The sequence below is a fragment of the Schistocerca cancellata genome, chromosome 4 (genome assembly GCF_023864275.1).
Source record: "Schistocerca cancellata isolate TAMUIC-IGC-003103 chromosome 4, iqSchCanc2.1, whole genome shotgun sequence".
Classification (NCBI taxonomy): Eukaryota; Metazoa; Arthropoda; class Insecta; order Orthoptera; family Acrididae; genus Schistocerca; species Schistocerca cancellata.
Window position 1 is genome coordinate 237,241,434 of NC_064629.1, and position 19,580 is coordinate 237,261,013.

General features: G+C 41.7%; 1 protein-coding gene across 1 annotated transcript in view; it reads right to left on the reverse strand.

The window, feature by feature from the left end:
- Window positions 1-258: 258 nt before the first annotated feature.
- The window catches only part of LOC126183326 (contactin), a 160,377-nt gene continuing 141,055 nt past the window's right edge, over window positions 259-19,580 (reverse strand). Inside the window, exon 22 of the mRNA XM_049925188.1 lies at window positions 259-2,916. Coding sequence (XP_049781145.1) covers window positions 2,810-2,916 — 107 coding nt within the window. The 3' untranslated portion in view covers window positions 259-2,809. The remainder of the gene's footprint in view (window positions 2,917-19,580) is intronic.

The window sequence follows — 19,580 nt, forward strand, 5'->3', positions numbered from 1 at the left end:
TCTGTTTATAAAATAGGTCTGTTGATTGCACACGAATAGTTAACATGCCATTAGGTGCTAATCATCAAACGGTCTTTTTCTTTCAAATAAATACTGATGACTCTCATATGACATTACACTGCACTCTGCATGATTTAAATACTTCAGCTGCACAAAACTGCAATATTCTGCAGTTCCTGGATGAATAAAATATTTGAGACTATAAAAAGAGTTTATTGATAAAAAATGGAACATACATGGTAAAATAATATCCAGATCTTTCATTATTATATAAAATATGTTTAATAAAGCTTGGTTGTATACAAAATTGTTGTATTGAATTTAAAATGATTACATATAATACTGTACACGAACTGTTGCAAACATTTGAGTATCTAAGGAAGTAAGTTATCTCTAACAAATGAAAATACTTTATCATCAATAAACCTTCCCATTTTAGGGAATATCAGTAAAATAATTCCGACCACAGACAGTTAACGATGTTTTACTGGTTTAGAATATAAAATTTACTGAACAGTCCAATAAAATACTGACACATTTGTGTAATACGTTTCCAACACTTCTATATACAGCTTGCATAAAACTATTTTGTCATATAAACAAAACACTTGTTTATGTTAGTTAATGACATCACTGTCTAATGTTAAAGCTGTTGTCCTGTGCACAAACATTAATTTCCCGTGAAAAATTTAAAAATGACAATTGTTTGAGCTGCCTCACTTCACACATCTGATTGCACAGCAAATATAAACAATAATTAAACATCATTATCTATTAACTATATCCTATAAAATACCATCACCATTACCCGTAACTGATACGGGTTTGGACGGATACCGATAAGACCAATACTGGTGCATAAAATACTCTCTGTAGAAGAAAAATAAAATTTCATTGTTCTTATTCCTGTCTACAGTAGACACTTGTGTTATCAAAATACTTTTCTTTACTGTTTCCCAACTGGCATAGCAGATAAAGAAAGTGTGTCTCCATTCTTTGTCATATGTTAATGACAAGAGAAACTGAATTTAGAGGTTCCTGCTAAAAGTCAACAAAGTTCGTAGCTTATTCTGACGTTGTCTTTGAAATGAAAGGCGATACCTGTCTAGGACGTCAATGAATATACTGCAGAAAGAAAAAAGTATTTTGAAGCTATAAAAGAAATATTTATATACTTGATGTGGAAAATGGCAACTAAACTTGCTAATGCTGCAATAGTTACTCCGCTACAGCAAAAACTGCTCAACTAGCACGTCTATAAACCTTGGTAAATGAAGTCATGAGAGCTTTGGTGACAATAAACCATGAAGCCAGTGGGGATATAAAGAAAAGTGTGATGATAGTAAAGTGATAACAGAATTAACAGATTACCTTCATTTTATGTACATATTCTTAGGCATAACAAATGATACACAGCATGTACACTAATGAGAATATCTCCTCCATTAAAGCAGATATGTAGGGGCTCCCCCTCTCCACGCGCACGCACGCACGCACGCACGCACGCACACACACACACACACACACACACACACACAGAGAGAGAGAGAGAGAGAATTTTAATTGTCATCACTACTTTTTCTTGCTGGTAGTACATTCCAAGGGGATGTCAAATTCATTAAAAATACATACTGTGATACTAACAATCAAACTTATTTTGATCATATGTATAGATAATTATTATCTTGAAATTTCAGACTTACTTACATCATTTGTGGTACATATTCTGTCATAATTTATGATACAATAATACTCCCTACTTTCATGCGATGCATTTGTGTTAGGTACCATGCAAAACGATACACTAGCTTTAACATACTTGAGTACAATTTTAAGGAATTTATGTAGCTAACTACAACTGGAGGATTGAAAATATTTCAAAGTTCTCTCACACACTTTTGTGACACATGAGAAATAACCCTAGTATCTGTTTGAGACAATCACACAAATTTAACTAAGGCACACATCTTTTTACATCCTTTTCAGACATTTATAATGCTTCCCTTAACATTTAACACACCAAGATATGTACAATAAAATACAAATATCTCGCCTTAAGTATTAATTTTTGTTATACTAGAGATAGATAACTGGGCACAACTACTTGTCTAATAGAGTCTCTGCACTGAAATAATATGCTGTTCCCCAGAGTTAAGAGTGTGGGGTGTGGGGTTGGCAGAGGGCAAGAGGATACAACGTACAATGAAACAGAGAAATGAATCGTTGCTTAGAAACAAGTTTTGCAACCCAATTTCTGGTATAACAAAAATTGCAACTCAAGAAGAGAGAATACTTTAGTTACGGAAACATAATCACAGATGTGGACGGAAAAAGGCTTTTTATATGAAATGTGGTATTCATTAAAAATTAAGCAAAAATATTTCACTTTAAGCATAAAATATTTTGAATATATTACAGTCTTGATTCAGTAATTGATAAAGAATTACTAACATTTGGGCTAACAATTGTTAGCTAAATACATTACAGAAACAGTCTAAGGATACCGACATGAGAGTAACAAATGCGTATAATTGATCAGTAAAGTGGATCTAATCTTTTCCAATATTTAAATACAACCCAAACAAAGGCAATAGATTACCAGATGTAACAAACAGGCACTGGCATTCTGTGAAACTGTTTATGCTGATTCCAGCAGAGATACCAAATCAGCAACTGATATCAGCATGAATACCTTCTAACAATTCAACCACTGTTCTCGAAGGGAAGTGTAACCACTAATGAGATTCCACATCTGAGCCTTAATTTGTATGACTATAAGGGCACTTACGGTGTAGAAACTTGTGCTTAGTTACACAATTTCCAAAGGCTTCAGAAGCAAAAGGAAACCAAATACTATCACAAGCACTGATGACTTGACAGCAACTACATTGCTTCCATTCAGCAGAGACTCATCACCTATAAGAGGAAAAAAACTCTAATTAAGGTATGTTAAAAGTAACAAAAATTATATCAGAGGACAAGCTTACTCAATAATTGATATATATTTCCAAAGAGTACCTTTATCTAAATAGAACAACTGTGGATCAGTATAAAAAGCACACACAAAGAAAGATGGTCTAATTGTCTCAAATTGTGAAATAATAACTGCACCAGTTAATTTTTTCAAATATTAGTGAACAAGACAAGTCCCGTTCGACACTGTGGTAACAAAACAGATAATTTAGTATAACAACACAGGCTCTGTACACCTCACTTTTCGATTTAGGTTTATGTCCTATAAATTGAAATAATCAGAAAGTGAATGTCATGCAATAACTCTTACAACAATAATTTAGTGTGATTAATAACATTCATTCACCTTTTAGAGACAAGTGCTACAAAATGGTAACAATCTTCTGACTCTGCATAAACAGATTAGAAAGTTGGTTTGTACATCATCACAGACAAGACAGCATTAAAAAAAAAAAAGTCAGCTAAATGAAATATATATCTGCTTATGAGATTGTCTGAATATTCTTGTGTTGCAGTGTGTGTCCCCGTTCGTCTGTCCTTCATTGAGATTGTATATAAACATATTATAGAGATTTTTTTTTTTTTCACCCTGGATGTTTGAAAGTTGGCACCACAAACTCTTCACCATGTGGGATCCATCTTTTGCATCAAAATAAGATAAAGTGTGTGATGTGACAACACTGCAATATGGACAATGTGGTTGAGTCTTATTTCAAAACTCTAGGGTCTTCAATAATTGAGTGGTAAAGTCGTCATTCCTCATACCAAAGATCTTTAGCTTGAACCCAGCCAGTTTCGATAGGTGTATAATTTACTGGTTTCAGTGTAATTTTACTTAATACTACATACAAACACATTTTGGCATTGAACTCATCTTATTAACCATTGGGGTATTTTTTTTTATATACAGAGATACAGTGCTAAGCAGAATCTGATGCAGCTACAACCACAACCAGAGATATATTGTAGCACACTACAATGAAAACCACTGAAAATATTTACAAGCCTTCTTCTGGATGGTTATCACTGGGGACAATACTAACTTCTGAAAGTAAAAACATATAAGAGAGAGCACTCTGCAATGTGCGAGCACAATTGGTAGTCATTGCTGCACAGAGGACTGCTGTCAATTCCTGTTTTGTTGGTTGCTGTCACACACAAACACCAGATGGCCAGCCAGAAAGAAATCCACAAGATTCAAATAAGGAGGCCATGTCTGCAACCAAATGGAACCACTGTGCAAGATTACCAATCTCGCCACTCGTACTTTAAGTAATGTTTCACAGCAGGTCTGTGACAAGCTGATGCACCAATCTTTTAGCCTCCAGCACTGTTGAAGTTAGACCTGGATATACTCCTTTACAAAAAGGGTTTTGTTGTGCTACCAACAGGTTTTCAATATAATATCTTTGAAGCCTGTGGATCCTCAACATTGAATGTTGCCACATCACATTTTCTAGGCAATATTTTCTCAGGAAACATGGATTACACAACATTTTTGTAAAGGAATTTAAAGCTGGAGACTAAATCACATGGTAATAACTTCAGAAGGAATGTCACGAGACCATGTACGTATAAAACGTCACAACACACAATCACACAATCACACACACACACACACACACACACACACACACACACACACAAAAGCAAACTTTCATTTGTGTTTTGTTGCATACATGAGATGTTGAGTAATGGCCTTGTGACAATATTTTGGTAAAAAATGCGCCACTGTGGTCCCCAGCATTCATCTCATTTGATTGGGCAATGTTATTCTGTGTCAGTCTCAAAAACCATAAGGGAATCTATTACACATAATTAACAATGTTACTTGCTAAAAGACAGCCAAAATGTAATTTTGGACATCCTTGCCAATGAATGGTAAGAATCACCAGATTCTAATCGAAAAGTCTAAATAGTGAGTATTACTCATTTAGTTTAGAATATGGATGCCCAAACCATGTCCCTCATGCGACCCAAAGCAAGTATCAATGTGGCCCAAGAAGTGAGTGTCTATCAAAAAATTCCATAAAATTTCATTTATGAAAAGTGATGATAAATTTGATATTTTCCATTTGAAACTCCCGCCACAGATGCTATTCTCTCATTGGTGTATCCTCTTCTTATTTTTAACATTGCCGCTCTTGCTATACTTGGCTGGACACCCCTCGTTTAGAAGGAACACCCGCTTGTTTTATTAAATAATCAGTCTTTCTATTATAATTACCATTTAACATAAAATTCTACTTAAAAAAACACTATCTGTCAAATTTACACAGCTATATTAACAGTTCACTGAAATACAAATATACCTTGAACCATGGCCTAGTGCCCGTAAAACAAAAGTTACCAGGGATGTACACAATGGCTGTGAAAGCCTGCACTGTATGATCAAATACTAGCCTTGTTTGAGCATAATTTGGCACATATGGACAATTTTTAACCACCTCCTCTCCTTCCTGCCCATAATCTGAACACCATTAGCAATCAATTAAATGACTGTCTCAGAATGAAGAATCTGGTACAGACCTCATCCCTCACTGCCCCAACAGCTGTAGCCATCAACTTGCAGCAGTTGCTTAACAGACTAAACAGATGTGCCAATGGTATATGAATCAGGTCTTTCCAGTATTATGATAAACACTGTTACAAACATGCAAGCTGCAAATAGTTATATTCTCCACAATCTTAATAACTTTTAGTAGTTAAATGCTTAATAGTAATTCAGGTTATGTAGCACGGGCTATGATGTCAATACCAACACCAATTACACACTGGCTTTGTACTGTGAGAGAAGGAGCTATATCAGAAATTCAGTGGCAGTCTCTGCACTGACACAGCTTGTTTGATTCTCCCAAGACAACATTTACTGAATTGTGAATGCTTTTTTTTCTGTTGCAAAGAAAGTATGTAGCAAGTACAGAGTGTGTCCAGAAAGTAATGCGTCACATTCTTGTTTGTGACGCGACTGTGTTGCAGAGCAGTTGCACCAGTTGGGAAGGGACCCTTAGCTTTCCAGCAGCAGGTATTTCAATTACCTCTGTGCTCTTGGAGAGTTAGGATGGCTTCTTCTGTAAACCTCTATGTAGTGGTCATGTTGAGCAAAATTATACGGTTTAAGATTTATGTGAAGCTACACAAGAGGCTGCTGGAAACTTTTGGAATGCTCGAGGAAGCCTTTGGGGATGATTGCCTTCCCATATCACAGTCGAAAAGGTGGCACAAGATACTTAGAAAAGATCAGGAGGAGGTCGGTGACGAAGCCAGTGCAGGATGCCTGTCAACATCGTGAACAGGTTATATTGTTTTGTTTTAGGGTGCAAAAACAACTAAGGTCATAAGAGCCCATATCAGAACCAAAGAACATTAAGAAGAAAAAAATGACTACACGTTAAGCCCAATCGATGGAAGGAAAGACAGCTAAAACAGGGACTTGGAGAAAGGTCCATAAAATACGCCACAGAGAAACGGAGGTCCTGAACTAAAGATTAAATGTCCTTCGCCAACTGCTACGACGGATAAAAAGCAAAAAAAAGTCGACAGCCAGCGCGTCACTCCCCAAAATGGCCAATAACTCAAGCAGCAAACATAAACGAGAACGTAAGTCATTAAAAAAAAAGGCATTCCATCAGGAAATAGTGAACTGTTCAGAAGTCGAGGTCAATGAGCACATAATGGTGGGGGAGCACCACTTAACAAATGGCGATGGCTAAAAATGACAGTGCCCAATATGCAGCCTAGCTAAAACGATCTCCTCGCAGGAAGAGGGCCAAGACGAGGTTGTCCAAGCCGATGGGAGAGGCTTAATTCCCCGGAGCTTGTTCCTGTGAAGGAAGGGCCAGTGGTGGTGCCAAAGTGACACCACCTGCTGGCAGATGGTAACACACAGACCATCGGAGGGAATGGAAGAACTAGCAGTGTCAACGGCCTCGTCTCCCGACAGACCGAAGCGACCATGAATCCACATAATCATAGTGGATCCATCGAGAGTGAGCAAGTGACCACTTTCCTGGACCCATTGCACTAAGGGATGGACGGTGTACAGCACACTAAGGCTCTGAAGGGCACAGAGAGTTGGAGCAGATGACGCAATTGAAAAGCCTGTGTCGCTGGATGCACTGCGTGGCCTGATACAGGGTGAAAAGCTCTGCTGTAAATACTGAGCAGTGTTCCGGAAGTCGATACCGAAAATAATCGGTGCCAATGACGAAAGCACACCCAACACCACAGTCAGTTCGAGAGCCATCAGTGTACACAAAGGTACTATCACAAAGTTCTGTGCGAAGGTTGTGAAACTTATGGCAATAGAGCGAGGCTGGAGTAGTGTCCCTAGGAAGCAAATGAAGGCCAAGATGAACACGGGCCGCTGCATGAAGCCGAGGTGGTGAAGGGTTCACACTCATCTGGATAGTGGCAGGTAGCGTGAAGTTAAGCTGCCAGAGCAAGAGCCGAAAGTGAACTCTACGAGGTAACAGAGAAGAGGGACGCACCCCATACTGGCGATCAAAGGAGTCATCGAAGAAGGAGGCATAAGATGGGTTACCAGGCATGGCAGATGAATGGCATGCATATCTGCTGAGGAGAAATTCACGCCGGTATGACAGTGGTAGTTTGGCAGCTTTTCTCAACTGGGCTAGAGTAAAAGGCGCCAACTGCCAAATGGATGCCACCATGGTGGTGGACAGTTTTGAGACGGTGTCACAAATGAAACACCCATTTTCTAGTTTCGAACGGACAAGAGACCAGTATAAACGGAGGAAGGTGGTTCTATCTGCTCCCCAGGAAGTACCACTGAGGATACATAGGACACTGAGGGCTGCCAGGTAGCACACGTGGGAGGATGAAGAAAGTTTCCTATCGAGCATGAGCCCCGGAAATTTCGTAGTTTCATTGAATGGAAGAAAACAGGCCCAAGATGTAAAGACACTAGAAGAAACCAATGGCGCTGCCAGAAATTCACCGACTGAGATATCAGTGAAGATGCCGCTTAAGGACTCAAGTCCATGGAGAACAGCGATAGATTGCAGAATTGTCAACGAAAAGGGAGCCGGAAATGCCCGGTGCGAGACAGGCCATTATAAGGTTAATGGATGACACTCTGGACGGAACCCTGAGGCACACCGTTTTCCTGGATAAAGGTGTCCAACAAGGTAGATCCCACATTCTTTTAAAAATTCCTGAAGGAAACAGGGCATGTAGCCTCGGAAGCTTCACATGTAGAGAGTATGGAGGATACTAATCCAAGAACAGGTGTCGTAGCCTTTCTCCAAATCGAAAAACATGGCCACAGTCTGGTATATCCACAGAAAACCATTCATGACGTGAGTGGAAAAAGTGACGAGATGGTCAACCGCAGAATGGCGCGCTCGAAATCCACACCGTTCAGTGGTTAGTAAATTGCAAGACTCGACCCACCATACCAGCGTGGCATGAATCATATGTTCTATAACCTTGCAAACACAGCTGGTGAGAGAAATGGGGCGGTAACTAGAAGGAAGGCGTTTTTCTTTACCAGGCTTAGGTATGGCTATGACAGTGTCTTCATGCCAGCGACTGGGAAATGTGCCCTCTGCCCAGATGTGATTGTACATATGAAGGAGAAAGTGCTTGCCCACAAGAGAAAGGTGCTGTAACACCTGAATGTGAACATCATCTGGCCATAGGGTCGAGGATTGGGATGAAGTGAGAGCACGCTCTAGCTCCCTCATAGTAAAGGCGGCATTGTGGCACTCACTATTGTGAGACGAGAAGGGTATCTCCCAAGCCTCCTCCACTCGTTTCTGTTGGAGGAAGGCAGGGTGACAGTGGGAGGAGCTCAAAATCTCCACAAAATGGTGGCCCCAGGTGTTGGGAGATAGCAACAGGGTCCATTACGACATCGTCTGCTACTGTCAGGCCAGAAACTGGGGAATGGACCTTGGTCCCAAAGAGCCATGAGAGATTGGCCCACATGACAGAAAATGGAATGGAACTGTTACAAGAACCAGTAAATGAAATCCTGCTAGCTTCTTGCTATCCTGAAGAACGTGATGACACTGTGCACGCAACTGTTTATAACGAAAACAGTTTGCCACCATAGGATCAGCAGAGAGGATGTCTCCGCACGTGAATTGCGCCACTGCACACCTCAGCCCACGCATTAAAGTCACCGAGCAGCAGAAAGGGGTGAGGGAGATGCCCAATGACCTGGAGGAAATGTGCCCCGATGACACCGAATGATGGAGGGATTAAACATCACAAAGGGAAAAGGTCAGGTGAGGAAGGGAAATGAGGACTGCAACAGCTTGAAGATGGGTAGTGAGGAGATGAATGTCATTCCGGATGAGCAGCACGATTCCCTCACGAGACGGTACGCTCTCCTCGGGGGGAAGGTCAAAGCAGACTGGGAAGAGATTCGAGAACTCAAAGTGGTCGTGAGGATGCAATTTTGTTTCCTGGACGCAGAGAACAATCAGACACTGCGATTCTAAGAGCAGTCCTAAGTCCTCTTTGTCGGATCAAAGGCCACGAACATTCCATCGGAGGAGAGTCACGACAAGGAAAGGGGAGGAAGGAAAAAAATGAAGTGCCACCCTTCGAAGACTCACTGCTACTGGGCGCAGAGGCTGGAGGATCTTGCTCCACGAGATCTACAGAGATGTTGGCAGTCTCCATCTTTCGGCCTGCGGGGCCAGGGCAGAAAAACAGTTGGTGGTGTGCACCGGTGACACGGAGGTCAGCTGTATGCACCGGTGGCACGGAAGTCAGCCGGGTGAGGATATCACATAGTGACACCGTTGAAGAAGACCGCCTAGATGGCGAAGCAGAAGACCGTTTGACTTCTTGGAGCCTTTCCGGTTGGCAAAGGAAGCCTCAGAAGTTTGTTGGCTGGAACGATGTAGGAACTCTTCACGGTAGTATTCCTCCTGTCCTTTCTGCCCTGCCAGTTGTGTAGCAGGTGACTCCGCCACATGAGGTGAACGTTTGGTGGCTTGTTGCACAGCTGGAGGAGGAAAGGAGGACACTACCATGACACTGGGTGATTTTACAACCGCTGTGCTGAATTTGAGGTCGTATGTTTGTGTGGCTATGTTCTTCGTGGAGCGAGATGTAGCAACAACAGTACTGTTAAGTGCCAGATAGTAAAATGCAGTGTTTGCAACTAGTCAACAATTTGCAAGTGACCAGGTAAGGCACTTTTCTCCTGGATAGCCCGCTCATCAAGATACACGGGACAGTCTCGAGAGGAGGCAGCACGGTCGCCATTTCAGTTGATACAGCAGGGAGAAAGAGGCGGACTATCGCCCCTGAGCTTCCCCACCATAGGTTACACATTTGGCCCTGAATCGACAGGACATTCGAATGTGGTTGGAATGATGACACTGGTAGCAGCACATCGAGTTGAGAATGTACGGTCAGACTGTGATAACTTCATAACCTGCTTTGATCTTTGGCGGAAGCACCACACTATCAAAAGTGAGAAAAGGAGAGCATGTGGGCATTAAGGATGCATCTACCTTTTTCATCTCTCAATGGGCTGCAATGACACCCTAATCAGAGAGGTACATATGGATTTCTGCCTCGGTCAGACTGTCGAGCAACCTAGTGTAAAGAACACCACGGGAAGAACTTAGCATTCGATGGGCCTCGACGCGAACAGGATAGCCATAGAAGAGTGAAGCGACAAGCAATTGTTGTGCTTGAAAATCAGAAGTAGTCTCCAAAAGCAAAGTGCCATTGTGTAAACGAGAGCAGGATTTCATAGGGCTGGCAAGTGCATCAACACCTCTCTGAATAACAAAGGGATTTACTGTTTCAAAAGACTGACCATCTTCAGTACGTGAAACCACAATGTACTGTCGTGCAGCTGGGAGGGTCTTTGAATCGTGAGCTTCATTCCGTTTTCGTTTGGTAGACGTTGACTGTGAAGATGATGATTGCCACATTGCGAGAAAATCCTCCACGATTGCCAGTGTCTCCGTGGTGTGCTCCTTCCAACTGGGGGCCCCCCTCAGAGGGGAGGACACCCGCCTTAAGTGATTGTTCGTACCTCAGATCACACCTACCAAACACCTGACAGAGGGACCAATCAGCAATTAGGGAAGGTAGCAAGCTAGGCAAGCGCCCCTCCCTGGGCCTGGCCTGTACCAGGTGGTACATGCGAACCCTACCTGTCAACACGGGGCTGGGAACTACATGTTACCCAGTCATCTGTTACGCATAAGACGCGTGGGCCAGCCTTCAGGAGTGCAAAGGGAGGAAGAAGGAAAAGAGGAACCTGAAACGCAGAAGTGGAGGAATAGTAGGAGAAGGTGAATGAAGAAAGAAAAAAAGGAATGAAAACAGTGGAGAGACTGTTCTGATGTCAGCTACTGCAAATGCAGAACACACTCCCAAAAACATGCCAGGCATGTTCCCCAAGGGAGAGGAAAAGGAACAGCAAGAGGATAGACATGCAGCACAGAAGGAAAAAGATGCTGCAAAGGCTGGGGCCCCTTGGTAGCCAAGCACGAACCTGCCGTATAGCGGCAAGCCCCCTGGGGGGTCATGAATGTGTGACCATGAGTCTCATATGCACCAGTTACTGAATTCAGACCACTGAAAGAGTGTTCACTTGATGTTGGCATCATTGAACATGCCAAAAATGGTTGTCCAGGAAATTGTATCAGAAGATATGTGCAAAACTTGTGCCCACAGTTTTGACCAATGTGCAAAAGCAACAATGAGTGGAAGTGTGTGAAGCATTCAAGCAATTCTTTGAAGATGACCCTAATTTCCTGGACAACATGATTACTGGGGATGAGTCATGGGGTTTTCACTACAATCTGGAGTCAAAGAGGCAGAGTACGGAATGGCAATGATGTTCTCGTTGCACCAAAAGAAAGTTCACACCAGCAAGTCTCATGTGAAGTCCATGCTCATTGTTTTTGCTGATGTAATGGGGAGAGTTCACCTGACCCCCTGGTCAGACTGTCAATGCTCAATTTAACAAATAAGTGCTTCAGAGACTGAATTGCAGGGCAGCCTGCATCTGAAAGGAGTTCTCTACTTTGTGCAGACTGCTCCATGACAATGTTCCAGCTTACACTGCCTTTGTTGTCACTGCCTACCTGACCCAGATTGGTGTGACGAAGGTGCACAGCCGCCATACAGTCCTGATGTTTCTGGACAAACCCCATAAATTCTAAGTCAAGAGTCACATGAACAAAGTATAGAAGTTGACCAATGCGGACGCTTATCTCAATCGACTTATTAAAGTGATGGCAGTGATAGTAATAACAGTGGCAGCAAATGTGCTAGAAGTGCCAGTGAAAGAAATGACATGGTCACCTGCCAGCAGTATCACTGACACAATAGGAATCCAGTTGTTATAGTCTCTAATTACAGAAAAGGAAGATAACAGGTATGTGTCATTCAATTGTCGAATATTTTTAAGGTGGGTAGTAGCAGAGCTGTGTGCTCTCACTCCAATTAGTGTCCAGTTTTCTCACTGGACACACATCTCACAGCCCGTACTACACCGTGTCAACTGTACGAAACACGACAAACCAAACAACACATATCTTACACACATGCTATTAATCATCAAACAAACGTGGACTTCTAAGTACTCAAAAATTCATGCTTAAGCATGTATACCTAACACATGCCAACACAGACCATGAAACAGTTTGCAATGTAACATTCTTTTTTAGACCACGCTACAACAGTCAAAGATATTTTGACAACAAAGCTTACAGGGAATCTGTATTTTTTTTCATTTCTATAGTAACTCAGTCTTGTAACAGCATGCACAACAGCACTGGAAAGACAGAAAAGCACCACACTCACAAACGTGTGCGCACGTGCGTACCCCCCCCCCCCCCCCACACACACATGCACTGTATTATAATTATAAATCTTACTTCCAAGCAAGACTTCTCCACAAATCCTTGTAACAAAGGCACTAAGAAACAAAGTTTCCTAAGAAAAGAAGTAACATACAAAATTATTAATTGTATCTTAAAGAAAAGAAAATGTTCAATAAGCACAATTTAGTATACAATATCGAAACTCAATTTAAAAAAAAGGAACAACTCTTACTTATCCAAAAAATACACTCTAAGCTGTTACTTAACTTGTTTTATTGTAAAGCACCTTCAGTGGCTTTGAAATAAAGCCAAACACATATATTCTAAGACTTTTATTACAGTTGCAAAAGGTGGTATATAGCCTATAACTTGTATAAATGGTCTTAACGAAGCATCCTGTGTGCCCTGAAAGGGGATGATTTTGGCGACATTCAGTGTGTTGTGAGCAACACAGTAATGGAGGTACTAACCCAAGCTCACCACTATGTTTCTGAACACCACTGAAATACAAGCTATTATCATATCAATTCATGTACAGTGACAGGCTTAGACAACATCTCACATTACAATGCAGCACATAACCTGTACCTCTTGTGCCCACAAGGCACAATGTAACCTCCTGATCACTCCATAACCTGTCACAAGAGACCATCAATGTTTACCTCTGAGAATAGTTATGTAAGAGATTCCTTCTGTCCATGGTGGTGTATCAGACCAAATCTATAGTGGATAAGGAAATTTGTGACTGACACAGAAATAGTAATATTTCTATTTTGATTAGTGGTCCCCACAACATATCAATAATGGATAAAATAGTTGCAGATGCTAATATTGTGTGGAACTGATGAAAGGTTATCCTGAAGTTTAACAGAAATCCATAATATTAGTTATTTTTTGTTTTTAGGCCTCTCTTCTGCAGCCGCATTTATACAAGTTATAGGTTATATACCACCTTTTGCAACTGTAATAAAAGTCTTAGAATATATGTGTTTGGCTTTATTTTAAAGCCACTGAAGGTGCTTTAAAATAAAGCAAAATGTGTGCAGCCTAAATAATACACTCCTGGAAATGGAAAAAAGAACACATTGACACCGGTGTGTCAGACCCACCATACTTGCTCCGGACACTGCGAGAGGGCTGTACAAGCAATGATCACACGCACGGCACAGCGGACACACCAGGAACCGCGGTGTTGGCCGTCGAATGGCGCTAGCTGCGCAGCATTTGTGCACCGCCGCCGTCAGTGTCAGCCAGTTTGCCGTGGCATACGGAGCTCCATCGCAGTCTTTAACACTGGTAGCATGCCGCGACAGCGTCGACGTGAACCGTATGTGCAGTTGACGGACTTTGAGCGAGGGCGTATAGTGGGCATGCGGGAGGCCGGGTGGACGTACCGCCGAATTGCTCAACACGTGGGGCGTGAGGTCTCCACAGTACATCGATGTTGTCGCCACTGGTCGGCGGAAGGTGCACGTGCCCGTCGACCCGGGGCCGGACCGCAGCGACGCACGGATGCACGCCAAGACCGTAGGATCCTACGCAGTGCCGTAGGGGACCGCACCGCCACTTCCCAGCAAATTAGGGACACTGTTGCTCCTGAGGTATCGGCGAGGACCATTCGCAACCGTCTCCATGAAGCTGGGCTACGGTCCCGCACACCGTTAGGCCGTCTTCCGCTCACGCCCCAACATCGTGCAGCCTGCCTCCAGTGGTGTCGCGACAGGCGTGAATGGAGGGACGAATGGAGACGTGTCGTCTTCAGCGATGAGAGTCGCTTCTGCCTTGGTGCCAATGATGGTCGTATGCGTGTTTGACGCCGTGCAGGTGAGCGCCACAATCAGGACTGCATACGACCGAGGCACACAGGGCCCACACCCGGCATCATGGTGTGGGGAGCGATCTCCTACACTGGCCGTACACCACTGGTGATCGTCGAGGGGACACTGAATAGTGCGCGGTACATCCAAACCGTCATCGAACCCATCGTTCTACCATTCCTAGACCGGCAAGGGAACGTGCTGTTCCAACAGGACAATGCACGTCCGCATGTATCCCGTGCCACCCAACGTGCTCTAGAAGATGTAAGTCAACTACCCTGGCCAGCAAGATCTCCGGATCTGTCCCCCATTGAGCATGTTTGGGAGTGGATGAAGCGTCGTCTCACGCGGTCTGCACGTCCAGCACGAACGCTGGTGCAACTGAGGCGCCAGGTGGAAATGGCATGGCAAGCCGTTCCAAAGGACTACATCCAGCATCTCTACGATCGTCTCCATGGGAGAATAGCAGCCTGCATTGCTGCGAAAGGTGGATATACACTGTACTAGTGCCGACATTGTGCATGCTCTGTTGCCTGTGTCTATGTGCCTGTGGTTCTGTCAGTGTGATCATGTGATGTATCTGACCCCAGGAATGTGTCAATAAAGTTTCCCCTTCCTGGGACAATGAATTCACGGTGTTCTTATTTCAATTTCCAGGAGTGTACTTTTATTACAGCCACAAAAGATGGTATATAACCTATATTACTCGAGAATATTAGCGCTCTCTCTCTCTCTCACACACACACACACACACACACACACACACACACACACACACAGAGAGAGAGAGAGAGAGAGAGAGAGAGAGAGACAGACAGACAGAGATTTGTCTCTGCATCATAAATTTAATATGATACCACAATTGTTAGTCAATAATGCACACAAAGGTTCCGGCACAAAGGAAATGTAAAATACCATGAAGCAAATGGAGCACGATACTGAAATCTGACTACCATGTTTTGCATCTAACATCATGTGGAGGTGCTATCAGAATTCAGAAGTTTACAACCTGCACAGCATACAATGAGGATTAGGTATTAAAAACATCAATAAAAATAGTTAGTGCATCGACTGTGATTCTTCTACAGAAACTACTGCATCTGACTCTTCTATAGACGCTAGTGTACCACTGTGAAGGCACTAGTAAGAGGAACTTTAGAGTCCATGTGGAAAAAAACATATAGCTTGTTTTCATGATGTAATGTGAGAGGATGCTATTAATATACATTGTATGCATCTGAAGTGCTTCTGTGGCCATATGTTGGTCTGAAGTTAAAATAATACCATAGTTTGTCTAAATTCTGGAAGGCCACATATGACACCCAAAAATAATTTTTATCTTCCTGGAAATCAGTCCACGTTGAATTTTGGTCAATGGGATTTTTACAACATTCTATCCACAAATTGTTCCAGTTTCTTCAGAGAGGCAGGAACGGGTAATAACCCACCGATTCTGGAACACAATTTTTATAATGAGAGTATTTGGCAAAAACCTATCTGCTTTCTTGCTGTGCTAGATGTAACTTATCTCAAGCTTCTCACACCACCACCACCACCACCACCACGAGATGACTGTCATGACTGACGCTGTGCTGGTATTTTAACTGATACAGCATTTGTATTTTTGTGTAATAGTTGCTTAAATTACATTTAATCTTTAAGTGAGAGAAAGAAAGAAAGCAAGAGAGAGAGAACGAATTTATTCAGGCAACTGTCTGTAAATTATTTAATGCTTTTAAACTTGTGTTTGTTTCTTGTTGCAATACCATGTTAGCACAACAATGTTTCTTATTCATCTTGGAGATCTTTACCTTACGGACATGAGTTTAATTCGTATTGTGCAGCAAGGTTAATTCCCAATTCAACCACAATAACCAAGGTTTTTTATGTATCAGTAACGACAGTAAATGTAATAATAGAAAGTCCTGGGTGGAAAATAATTAATGGAACGAGTGAAGGTAATAACTGACCATATAGTGGAGATGCTGATCATTCGGAGGCACAAATACGAGACTGCAAGACTGAAAACATTACTATGCTCTAGGTCGATGTCCTTCTTCAGAGCGAAATAGGACAAAATATACATACAAACACACATACCACTCCATGGCTACACTGTCCCAGTAAACTACACCGTACAAATGTTGCATGTAGTGCCGGTACAATGGTGAAGACTGAGACAATGTAGTTGTACAGGTGTGTGTGTGTGTGTGTGTGTGTGTGTGTGTGTGTGTGTGTGTGTGTGTGTGTGTGTGAGCACGTACATGCGTGTGTATGCGCGCACGTGCTGTACTGGTTAGCTCTGAAGAAGGACATCACGAAAAAGCTTAGTTTTTACGTTTGTGCCTGTCAGCCACTCAACTCTAACTATACAATGAGTTGCTATCATTATTCCTTCCATTACGTTCATTCAGTACTGACACAAACATTTTTATTCTCTCAATACAGCGAATACATATGTTGCTCTACAGACACTATCCTCATTATATCCCATACATGATTTTGACTCTCTTCTGTGTATCTTGCTCGCAAAGTTCATACTCCTAGCCTCTTCAACCACATCTCTGATCTTCACAACAGTCTCTGTAACAAGCTACTGCCGAATTGTGTATGTCAGTGCTGGAGGTCTGTTAAGGCCCCCGTAAACGATCAAACATTTTGTGAAACTTAACTACGTTTGTCAAATATTTGGCCAGGTATGGTGCAGTTTCACATGTTTGTCAAACATAGATTGTTTCTGATGTGTTTGAGAGAAATTCTGATTGACAGAAAGTTTGACAAGATGGCAGACATTGTTTGTGTTGATGTTTCACCACATTTGTTTACTGAAAAATTGATTTATTATGATTTATCTCATTTTATCGTGAGTTTCTGATAGTATGAAAACTACGATCAAGTATAAAAACAAAATGGCACAGACAATTATTAAAATAGTAGAGGTACCATATCTTTCCTAGCCATATATTACACATGAAGAGGTTATGAACAAAATCAATATTTTACACATACAGTGACATACAAGTGGAGTGGAATGAAATAAAAGAAATTAAAGTTCTCTGGTTCTTCCATGGACGATATGGGCTATATGTTCCCACATTGAGGTATTTAATGACCTGTCATTAAATGACCAAGTAGAAGAGAATAAGTTTTTGCATACTTTGTGTCTTCTTTTTCAATGTGAGGTTGAAGTAATGATGAACAAGTTATTAAACGTTTCACTGTCCATCTGCAGGAAGTTTTTTTAATCATCAGGTTCTATCTGAAACATTCCCATTAACAGGTTTCCAGTTGCATATTTCTCATTTTAAACCATTCCCTTGACCAGCATCTTGTTTCCTTCTTCTTTAAACACAGTGCAGAGGCAACGTTAGAAATGCTCTATCAACATCTGTAGCCATTCCCACTAGTGGCAAAAGACAGTCCAGCTTTTCTTAGTACATGTATGTGCTTGTTTAACACATTCATGGCTAGACAAGAGTGAACTTGATGGCTAAGTTTGCTCTTTCAGGAGGGACTTAATAACTTTGGACTTAATTTATTCTTCTTTAAACATAGTGCCAAAGTCAATGCCAGGACTTCCTTGTTTGCATTTGTGGCTGTACTCACTATGCTCAAACTACACACGAACACGAATAGTGTCCACTTCAAAGTGAGGTTAAACTGACAAACATTGTTTGAACATGTATGGCGTTGCTTGGCAAATCCATGGCTCGATAATAGCAATTTTATCAAAAACATTTGAGCATTTACAGGGGCCTTTAGCCATTTACACACTGAATCTAATCAGTACTGAGACACCAATGAAAATTTAATCAGTCACTGAGTTGTTGCTTCCCTGTATTGCTTTAGGCACAGTCACAGCTAAAGGTGAATTATGAATAAACCACACAAGGAAGGAACATTAGGAATTAATGTTACATCCATGACAAAGTCATTGAAGATGGATCAAGAGCTCAAATACTACAAGGATGGGGAAGGAAATTAGTCATTTTCTTTTCAAAGGCAAGAGCCTGACATTCACCTCAAGGAAATCACAGACAATCCATTGGATGACCAGATACGGGTTTGAACCCCACTCATTCCAAATGCAGGTCCACTGTGCTAGTCACTTGCTTGGTAAGTGAATAAATGAGACATTCTAAGTCTGTCTCCAATAAATACAATAATGGCTCAATAATATTAACATTTGGCAATTATGGAGACCAGATTAGACATGTTAGTTTATGCTCGTTTTCATCAGACCAATGTATGTCACTTTCAAGTGTGTGAGAGATCACCACTATCTTGGAAGATGTAATCCTGAGGTCGGGACAAAACTTGCTTTACTGGATGAACAGTACCCTCTTTCTGTATGAGCATAGCACACACTAAAACATACATCATCACTGCATTCAGGCTTGTACGATTCCTCTAGTACACTTCATACAGTATTGTAGGTTTCGATTAGTCAGGATTTGTTATCCCTAGAGCACTGGGTGTCTCCTCCTGGTTTGTAATATCAGTACTGATGACGAACGGTTTTCTTTTACATAGTTTAGTTCCCACTTTACTACATATGAAGCTGAGCACTGTGGTACACGTCGTCCTGTCACAAAAAAAGTTAACATTCTTTAAAAGTGGACAAAGTTTCCTACAGTTACGACACTGAATGCTGGAAGATCTGTGATTGTTTTCACAAATGCTCCAACTATGCAGGAATCAATGAACTTGCCACTGTCCGAGGTCTTTAAGGTCCAGAAAAATGATTGATTAACGTAATATCGTAGCAATTAGAACACAGTGGAGGCTTATAACAGTTACAGAGATTTCCAGAATGAATTACTCAATAACCTTCCTGGAATAATAAACAAATGTATGCACCTGTATTAATCTATTTCTGAACTTTGGTTCAGAAGTGATTTAAAAAGAAGTGTTAAAGATATAGGAGTTCATAGATGCAAACTGTTTAACCCTCTATTGC